This window comes from Xiphophorus hellerii, chromosome 19, assembly GCF_003331165.1.
Source record: "Xiphophorus hellerii strain 12219 chromosome 19, Xiphophorus_hellerii-4.1, whole genome shotgun sequence".
NCBI classification, from domain to species: domain Eukaryota; kingdom Metazoa; phylum Chordata; class Actinopteri; order Cyprinodontiformes; family Poeciliidae; genus Xiphophorus; species Xiphophorus hellerii.
In genome coordinates, this window is record NC_045690.1 from 24,352,445 (window position 1) to 24,363,094 (window position 10,650).

A 10,650-nucleotide genomic window follows, 5' to 3' on the forward strand; every position below is an offset into this window, starting at 1 on the left:
GGGAAGGAGGGAAAAAATAACTCTTGGCTAATGCCTCAGGAAAAAAAAGAGAAAAGATTACAGCGCTCTGTTTGGGGCTTTTTTGCGCAATATGGAGAGATTAAAGAAAACACAGTTGACGTTTACTTTGGATTGATCTCTGGGCAATGTCTGCGCCTCGAGAACAAAGAGGAAAAAAAAAAAAAGAAGAAGAAAGAAATCACACTGAGCTCAGCAAACCAAAAACAGTCCAATTAAATCCCGCTGGGGGAATCAAAAAGAAGAACACATTTACATAAACAATAAATGTCTTCTGAAACATTTTTGTTTATTTGAAGTTGGCGCAGCGCTGAGATGTGACGGGGATGAAGAAGCTGCTCAGTGTGAAGTGTCCAAAAACTTAACATTCAGAATGGCTGCAAAGTATTCACACCTCTGTGAGTGTCCCCCTTTTGTCACATTAAACAATCAAAAAACGTGTTACAAGAATGCACTAATGACTGCAACTAACCATTATTTATTTCATTAACATAATCAATAGAATATTAGATTTTTATCATGATTAATCAATTAATCAGGTTAAAAAAAATCACATCATGCATATTTTTTCATTTAACCATTTAAACTTTTTTATGAAATGTTAGAAATACATTGAAAGATGTGAATAAACAAATAACTATTAATTTCTTAAAAATAAAAAAATACAAATTTAATTGCCTAAAATGTTTGTACAGTTTTGACTTGTTTGCTGCTCAGAGTGTGTTGTTCTTAAAGCAAATTGACTTTCTTTGAGCCCGTATACTCCAGTTAACAATAAATCGACTTCTAAACTAGGTGATGATTATTTCAATAACCAATTTATCACGATTAATCTGATTAATCGTTTCAAGCCCTGGAAACCTCTTAAGTTTTAGCCCAATTTGTCAAATTAAATCCGTAGAATTTAAAATCTCCTTAACAGTTTACAAAGCACTTTGTAATAAAAACCCAGACTACATTTCTGATCTTCTTCAACCTTATATACCACTCAGACCTTTAAGATCAACAGAATTAAACCTACTAACTATTCCGAGAGTCAGAACTAAACATGGTGAAGCAGCTTTTAGTTTTTATGCTCCAGCGCTCTGGAATAAACGTCCTGCTCATTGTAAGACTGCCCCTACCTTCAGTTTATGTAAAACAAGCTTAAAAACCTTCTTATTTGAAGTTGCGTGTTCTTAAATTTTTTAATTCTATTCATTGACTATATTTAAAATTTTTAATGTTTACTTTGTCCACTTTTAATCTGCTTGATTTTTTTTATTACTATCTTCTTGTTTTATGTTGTTTTTAACTTTCTTGTACAAGAACTTCGAATTGGCTTGGGCTGAGAGGTGCTGTATAAATAAAGTTGCCTTGCCTTGTGTTACGGATGGAGCGCGTTTCACTTGTCACAGATTCTTAATGAGTTTTACATCTGGACCTTGACAGGCTGTGAAGAAAGTGACAGTTGCTCTCATAGGGCTTCATACTCACAACATGATGCTGCCACCACCATGTTTCACCATGGGGACAAATAAACGACACTGAAATTTGTGGTTGTGATGTGACAAAAAGTCAACAGCTATATGTTTTGCCCAGTGTATTATAAGCCTGGCAGGTCACCAGGCTTTACAAACCCCACCAGGCTAAACACTTGTTTATTTGAAAAGTTTTTTAAGATTTTATTTACGTACCAGTAACCAGTAACAAGAATAAAAGCCTCAGCGCTTGCTTGGCTCGCTCAACGCAAACCTGTAAAAGTGCAACTTATAGAGGTTTGCCCTGAGAGCGCAGTGAGACTGATGAGAGAGCATATATGTTTCCAGCCAACTTTTAATATTAACACAACAACATGTGGGTGGGCCACTGGTGACCAGGCTTAGCAAGTTTTCTGGGGGAAACCCTGACCTCCAATGTTAGCAATTCAGACAAGCCACTCATCTTAGCAAAAGCAGCAACTAAAATGTAGATTTGTGTTTTTCTGCTTGTTTTCTAAACAGCTCCATCAGTGGTACCAGAGATAACAGAGGGCGGGGCCCCGTATCCTACCTGTGGGCTGAGCGGTGGGCAGCCTGGCCGGTGAGACGCAGAGCGGCAGCAGGAGGGAGAGCCAGAGTGAGCACCACACAGCCGTCATTCCTCTGGACGGAGGGGCCCGACGCAGAGCAGCACGGACCGACTCCAACTCAGGGCCCATCCTCCACCATCCGCATGCTGTCTCGCTGAACGCCGGCCGCAGACAAAAGAGGGTCCGACCACTTCCCGCCTCCGACCTTTAAAAAAAAAAGAGAGAGAAAAAGGAAAACGACAAACATGGAGTCAGAAAATCAAGCCGTTCAGACGTCTGGGTGTTCGTTGCGAGAGAAATCAACATCACGTCGAACCAAAAGCTGGAGAAACGCCGCGGGCTCTGTACGCGCCATCCAATATTTTGACATAACATTCTGTACAGATTTTCAAGATTAGAGTGGAAATCCCTCCTCGCTGTTTTGCTCTTGCGGCACTTCTGACTGCTGAGGTGGGTTAGCAAAGATTCGACTCAGACAAAAAAAACACCCCCAAAAAAACTTACAAAACGGGTTTATTAAGTCATCTTCAAAACTGCGCTAAGAGAGCGGATTTGTGTATTTTTGAAGCTAAATAACCATTCGCAGGACTCCGCTCCTGCTTGGGGGAAATTCCTCTCCGTTGTCTGGCAGCTGATTGATAAGAATCTGTGGCTCGTCCAGCATTAATACCCAAGTTTAGAAGTCAGTGTGAGTTAAGTGTGATAAGCAGGAGGGAGGCAGAGACACGGCAGGTACAGAGCGGGATGATGAAGAGCTCTGCCCTCTGTTTGTCTAAGCGGGGAGAGGCTGGAATGTACCGAACGCTCTGAGTGAAGTGCCCAAAAAAAGCAAAGTACAAACCGCCCAGTCCGAGCAGTCTTACTACCACCGGTAGCTTTAACCTTAGCTGGTCTCCCTCCATGCTTAGAATGCTCTAGACTACTGGTTCTCACATGTTTTATGACAAGACTGCAAGTACAGAACAGAGAGGTGCAACAGAGATGTTTTAGTCTGTTGTGTTAAAAATTAGAAAACATTTATTTTCTGTGTGATTTAAATATGTGTTGCATTTTCATTCAAGACGGTTTCCAAGTTAACAGCTAAATATTTCGCTAGGCTAGGCTGTTTCCTCACCTCACACTCCGGTAGACTCTGTTTGACTGGGGGCCATTTTTCACACTGTACTGTGTCAAACAAACCAAACCTTTTAAAAAACCTGTTCCCCTCCTCGCCTGTGGTGGTGCTGCAGCAAGAACAACTGGAGGAAACAACATGAATACCTCAGAAACAGACATGAGCGCAACTTCCTTCTTCGCAAAATGTTAATGAAAGTAAAGTGGCGTCAGATTTGAGCAATTTTAGGTTTTCTCTTATGACTTTGGTAAAAAAACAATAGACATTCCTCCCGCTAGCGCTAAACTTGCGCGTTTGTTTTCGTTTTATTGACCAAACCGAAGCCCCCTGACCAATCCCTTCTGCTCCTCCTCCGGAAATACAAACAGCCACAAGATATTAATAAATATGGGTTATTAATATCAGTCCAGTTTTACTTATCAAACTGATACCAATGTATTAAAAAAAAATCCCCCCAAAAGAAATCAGCCAATACCAATACTAATATTGTGCATTCCTAATTTCGTTTTATATTTATCAGTTCTACATCATTGTTTAAGTGTTTTGCAAACATATTCATTTAAAGTTTTCCACATCGTGAAGAATAGCAAAAAGAAATCTGCTTTTAAAGGAAAGAATGAAGGAGTACTATTTAAAGGTCTCTTTAAATAGGAAATGAAATCGTTCCCTTTAAACAGGAAACTTTTTAAAGCAGAAAGTTTCCTTTTTGCTATGTAGAAGAACAAGCAGACGCATGAAAGAAAGTGGTCTGCTCCGACTGAATCCAAATATTACTCTTTGGCTTATGAAAATGCTGTGTTTGAGCGCACTGTGAAACATGGTGGCGGCAACATAATGCTGTGGGGATGCTGGGCTTCCACCACAAAAGCTGAATGGAGGAAAACCTACAAAAAACTGAGACCAGGAGGAAGTTCACCTTCCAGCCAGAGTTAAACTGGACTTAATGTTTTGGATTGAAACATGTGAACGGTTCAGAATGGCTCAGTCAAAGTCCAGAGCTAAATTGCAATTGAGAATTGAGCAAGACTTGGTAATTGATGTTTACAGACACAGAAGAAAACCCTGAATTGTTTTCCTCCCACTTCACAATTATGAGCAACAGTGGAGAAGGTCCAGAGGTGTGAATACGTTTTACAAGGTGCTGGAATTGCTTTTGTATTTCCCTTGTTAAAAACGGACACCAACCTTTCTACTGAGCATCACTTGAATCAGCAAAGAAAAGCCACAAAGTCTCATAAAGACACACCAACACTTTGGTGCGCACACGCAGGAGTGTTTTCTACACACACACACACAGTCCAGAAAAAAGCTTGTGTTGTCTTTCCTCCTAAGCGCGCTGTTTTTCTTTCCCTGCAGAGGAACACATTCCTTATTCAGCACAAACTGTGAGACTTTGGTTGAATTTTATCAGTTTTCTGCACAGAAAACACCAACTTAGACCACTTAACAAGACACACACCGAACACCCACACACACACACCGTCCTAATCTAAGCACTACACCTTTCATGCTTGCACATCCCGCAGCCTTTCATATTCTCCACACCTCTCCTTCTCCCCTCAAAGCCCATCGTCGGTTTGTGATAAGACCCCGCGTGCGCCACTAAACGCCGCTGCTTTTGTTCGCTTTGGCAAGCACAGAAACATCCACGCTGCAATAATAAAAATTGAATAATCTTAGCTTTTCTTTACATATACATTCGCCGTGACTTCAGAGATCTGTTTGGACAAGTTGCGTGGCAGCCTCTCAGCCATGTGAGGCAGTAACAGCTCTGATTGAGCTCTGATTAACGGAGGTAGTTTAGATGAAGACGTGGAGGAGAAAGCAAGTGTTGCGCGTGACAGATGGCGTTAAGTTGAGACAAATCCTTGTTCCCTGGAAGAGGAGCGTCTGCTTTAAGTCTTCTTTTGACTACAGAGGAACTTCTCACCAACCGTTACGAGACAAACAGAGACGCAACAACCGGACAGGGAGCTGGCTTTTTCTTTCTCAGCTCTGAACGTTGACCGGCAGGTCAAATGTAAAAAAAAAAGAAGTTGTTTTCTTTCCCCTATTTAATAAATCAATCCTCTTTTAAAAGAAAGTGCAGCATGTGAAACATGGTAGAAAACCCCCTAAAACTTTGAAAAAATAAAAAAATCGGAAATCCATACCGGCCTGATTGGTGCATCTTTACTGATAAACTCATCAACTTCTATTGAAACTAGATCTCAGCGAGGAGTTCAAAAGGAGTTGTTACGCTAATATTGTCTTAAAGCGTGGAAAGACAAACAGAACCAGAGCGGTGAATAAAACATGAACATTAATCGTGCAGAACTATTTTCACTGTTAAAGCTCAGGGGCAGAAAAGGGGCTTTGAGAACTGTTCAGAACTCCGTCACTACTACCCACCACCGCCTCCTCCACCTCTTTAATGCGAATCAATTCAACAGAGTCACACTTCTCCAGAGCAGGAGGAAAACCCAATAGTTGGGCAGGAGTCATCAGCTGAAGAGGCGTTTGGAGTGAAAATGAAGCTTCAAGGTTCCAAAAAGACCAGAATCAGCCTCACATCAGAACTGCTTTGTGTCATGAACACTCGCCTTCCTGACCTGTCGCTTCTCCAACCACTCAGACAGCTCCACATCAGAGCGCCAGGCTTCAGCGACAAGAGATATTGATCAGCTGAGAGGCAGGGGGAGTGTGTGCGTGTGTGTGTGCTTTCTGCTTCAGGCTGCACAGAGACCTCCGACTGAGGAGATTCAGGCTCACCTCAGGCTGACACACACCTACATGTTCACCCCCCCCCACACACACACACACACACACACACCCACACCCACACACAACGAAGAATGAACAGGACGTCAACTAACTAAATCACAGCGGCTCAATAAACACTCCTATAAACTATGCTGCCTCACACACACACACACACACCCCACGCCAGCACACACACACACACCCCGTCATGTTGTCACTAAAATAATGTTCCAAGCCGCTTTTTTTTTTTTTGCCAAAAGTTTTTTGTTTTTTTTTGCAAAAAACGTCATTCGTTTAGCAACGAATGACTCAGCCCATTACTTTAGGAAAGTGACCATATTTATATTTTTCATGAATATGAATTTAGTTGCAAAACTCAAGTGATGGAAAACGCACCCTGAAACTATACTGAGAAATGGTAGTGGCAGTACCATGCCGTGGGGCTGATTTGTTTCAGCTGATCAGAAGAAGAACAGAGCTGAACACTGACCAATCCCAGGAGATTTAAACAGACATGTTTACAACGGCCTAATCAAAGTCCGAACCTAACACCTATCGACAACCTGTGACAAGAATCAGAAACTGGTGCTTACAGAAGCTATTCATGAACTTGAGCTACTTTGCAAAGGCTGCACAAGAATGCAAATGCACTACACACTTTTCAGATTTTCTTTTTTTTTTTTAATTTGGATTTTATTTTCCTTCTATTTCACAGCTATTTACCGCTTTGCGATGCTCTGCCACGTAGAATCCAGATGAAAAATACATTGAATTTGTAGCTGTAATATATATAAAAAATGCATGCATATATATTATAAGGTGTCAGTTCAATAAAATTGCTGAAATTCTGTCACAGCTCTTGGTTTTAGTGTGCAAACGCGACAGATACCAGCCGTTTTCCTTATAATAAGAAACATTGAAGCCATCTAATTCATAAATAGAAAGCAAGAAACGATGAAGCGCCATTACCACGAGCTAAATGAGTGACTGAAAGCAATCCCGGCAACAAAAAGAGGCAATAAGTTTCACATTTGGAAGCGAAATGTGCCTGAGTAAACCGGTGGGCGGCATTCCTCGGGTCGATACGTGAAATTCATTTACACAATCAGTTAATCAGTCATTATCCGTTCCAGCTGCAGCATCCAGGTTTGTTATGGAGTCCAGTCATTTTCTGGGCTTTGCCAGGACCGTGAGCCAGACCGAGTGGTCAGAACCATCCAGTCCAGAAGCCTGCACTATAAAATCTGATTTTTTGAAGCCACTGAATTTTAGTTTGTAAATATAACGCTCAGTAGGGGCTGAGGTTTATTTAGACAAGAAATCCTGATCAGGATTCCAGTCGAATTCAGTCAAGTTCAGTCCGCTCACGTTGGGTTGCAAGTATTAACTTTGGAAAAGTTGGCTTACGATTGAGAAGGTTTTGTGCTGAAGCACGAATCTCAGCTTGCATCCAGCTTTTTAAGTCAAACTCTTAAGTCAAACTGAACCGTTGCCAATAAACGGCACAGTTTAGCTGCGACTGACACAGATTTAATACGTTCACCATTGTTTCAGTAACATTTGATTCCCTAATGACCAACACATTCTTCTTAAACATGCCATTAAAAACCAGACAGGAAGAGCGATCAAAAACGGTCAGAATTTAACTCATCTGCACAGGAAGGAAGCTTTTTAGAAATTGGTTGTACCCTCGTTTAAGCACTTCTTCTTCTTCTTCTTTTTTTTTTGCTGTTAAACTTACAAACTCTACCCAGAAATGTTGACATAAACTTATTTAAATGCAAACTGCAGCACAACTAATACTGCTTTAGTTACATTTTAGACCTCTTATCGAAACCAGTGCCCATTTTTTATCTCTTTTTTAACATTTTTAAAAACATTTTTAACATAAGGAGCTCAGGTTCTTGTTGGTCCTTATTGAGGCTCCAGCAGGAGTCAGTGTGAAACCAGGGATTCTGAGCATCCAGATAACTTTGCTGTGCGCAGTCATTTCTGCAGCTGTGAAACTTGTTGATTGATCCGAGCTCGTAATGTCTGAAAAACACGTCGAGGAAGATGATTCTGTACATAAAAAAAGAGTTAAATATAGGCTGTCAAACTGTTGATTCAGCAGGCTTTCTGCTTCCAGTTGAATATTAAAACATAACGTGACAAATACTGTTTACTGTTCTTTTTTCCACCTTCCCACACACGTTTAAGTCTGTAAAGAAGAAACAATTAGAACTTTGGAGAAATAAATTAATTCAGTTGATTACAATTTTTTTTTTTAAATAGCCAGAATTTAACTCTTCTATCTGAACGTTTGGAAAACTAGAGCAATTTTAAATGTAATTTAGCTGCTAAGTTAAAAAAAACAACAAACAAACAAAAAAAACATATCGCCTAAAATCTACCAGAATTAAATAAGAGCAAACAGTTACAGCAGAGTTGTTGGTGAAATTCTAACAAATAGTTTTATTAGTGTTTGTGTTGCTGTCGGGGGGGGGGGGGGGGGGGGGGGAAAGAAACCTTACATGTAAGAGATGGAAAAACGGGGGGGCGGGGGGGAATTGCAGCTTTCTGGAGAAACTTGGATCAAGGAAAATCGGAGAATATGAAAGAGGAGGGGGGCCCGGGAAGACGTCACCGCTGCAGAGAGGAGACAGCTTCACCCACCCAGTGGAGGATGCCATGGCGCTGTACACTTTCTGAAAACAATCACTATAATTTTCTATTTCACAAATGCATGATTTATTTATCACAAACAGAAGCTGAACCAATCTTTTAACGCACACATAAAGATAATTAAAGACGTCTCCTAATTGGAGTCTATACCTGCATAATTAAACTTCAGCCACATTCCCCATATATTCGCGGTTCGTGCGTTTTCCCTAAAAGAAACGCTTTAGCTCAACCCGATCAACATAAACGAGACAATGCATTCGAATGTGTGTTATTTTCGAAACCCCGGGTCAATTTTTCCTGGAAACATAAACCACCATCAGAAGGGTGTCCGAATCTCGTCCACCGAACCAAGCGGACATGAGAATATAATGACGCACAAAATGCGCACGGACTGCGATAAGATTGAGCCGCAGCCTCTGCGCCGTTTGTGCAGCTTTGATCCCGTAAATTCAAGTTGGAATCGGAATAGCGCAGTGAAACACTAAGAGCTCCAACCTGTCACAAACCCAACACAGAGAGGCGAAGCAGTGTTCAGCTAGTCTACCTGTAAATAATAACAGCATACTCCTACTAATAATAACAACCGTAACAAATCTTACCTAAACGAGTCAGTTTTGACAGAAACTCAGCCTTCAGGTTCCAGATGTCCCGCAGCGTTCATGAGAAGAAAACCAACCTCTACTGACCAGGAAACTTTAGGAAAATCCACCCAACTGTTGTCAGTTTCTGTCGTTTTCAAAATACACACAAAACCCGCCACGGAGCCGTCCGAAACACTCCTCGCGACTTGACTGAAAGTGCAGCTCGCGCTGCGCCGCTGCCACAGCCAGCAGCTTGTCCTCCACTACATCCAGCTCGGCTCCACGCGCTGCTGCTTCTCACACAGTCCAAACGGTCCAAAATACGCTCATCTCCTCCCGCGCGTGCAACGGACTGGAAGACTGGGAAAGCGCGCTCGAGGAGAGTTGAACGCGACTCCTCCGCTTCTCTTCAGACAGAATGACTCTCGCGCGCTCCGTCGCCACTGAACACTCAACTCCCGACTGGCGAGTCTCCGCCGCCTGCTCCTCTGTCAAGTAGTGGGGAGTTTGCAAGGTGTTGCTGTAAAGCCGGCTCGGTTCAGACACGTGCGGCACTTCCGTTGGGTACTTTCAAAATAAATTAGTTTCGCTAAATATCTTGGCTCGATTTTTTCCCCCCGACTGAAGTGTTAAACGAAATTCAGAGTCCAGGTATAGTAAAACAAACAAACAAAAAAGGTTTCGGCTGCTTCTAGAAAATCGTCCGCCCAAAGGACAATGTTTTATCGCGTATTTCTGGTTTTCAGGGAGATTTTTCTCCATTGGACATAGTGAAATTATACTTATCCATTCATATATGTTGTCCCACTTATTTCGCGGTTTCTTTTAGATAGCTTTATTTTATTTTATGGAGCAAAATTCCAGAAAAAAACATGGAAGAAAACCTGTTAAAGGCGATAAGTAAACTAAACACACAACCAGACCAACGGTGGTTTACAACAGAGTCTATTCAGGTGCTTGAATAGATCGGAACATGCGTATAGTTACGTATATTTCCATATTGTTCCATAATAGCTATACCTTATACATTAACACTCAAAACATTTTGTTGTACTCTTTAAATAATTACATTTTTAATGTTAACTATGCAATATTTTTGTTGCTCTACCTAGTGCGATATGTTTCTGATTGAAAGAATCTCTGTATATAAAAAAATGTGAAACTACTCTTAAGATAAATAAATAAATAAATAAATAAATAAATAAATAAATAATGAAGTCATCTATAGAATCCCTTTTCAGGGTGTCAAGATGGGCAATTATTTATTCCCTTTAACTTTGAAAAGGGAACAGGTCGATGTCGGCGTGTGCTTGCGGGTTTTGACGATTCTCGCGCTCGCGACGCCTCTCGCTTTCAGCGGGACGCACGTGCATACGCCGGAGGGCAGGACCGTTAAAAAGAGTTGGGTTGTCCGCCTCGGACCCCCTCGCGGCTCCGCTGAGGGCATGAAGTGATGAAGAGGTCTGAGGGATGAAGCGCCT

At 41.5% G+C, this 10,650-nt stretch overlaps 1 protein-coding gene across 13 annotated transcripts in view; it reads right to left on the minus strand.

Annotated features, from left to right (window-relative positions):
* The window catches only part of fgfr3 (fibroblast growth factor receptor 3), an 81,880-nt gene extending 72,221 nt beyond the window's left edge, over positions 1 to 9,659 (minus strand). For all 13 annotated transcript variants that reach the window (XM_032546979.1, XM_032546977.1, XM_032546976.1 and 10 more), the window contains exons 1-2: positions 9,188 to 9,659; positions 2,050 to 2,273 (exon numbers count right to left, since the gene is read on the minus strand). In XM_032546979.1, the coding sequence (XP_032402870.1) occupies positions 2,050 to 2,197 (148 nt within the window). In that variant the 5' untranslated portion in view covers positions 2,198 to 2,273; positions 9,188 to 9,659. The remainder of the gene's footprint in view (positions 1 to 2,049; positions 2,274 to 9,187) is intronic.
* Between the last annotated feature and the right edge of the window lie 991 nt (positions 9,660 to 10,650).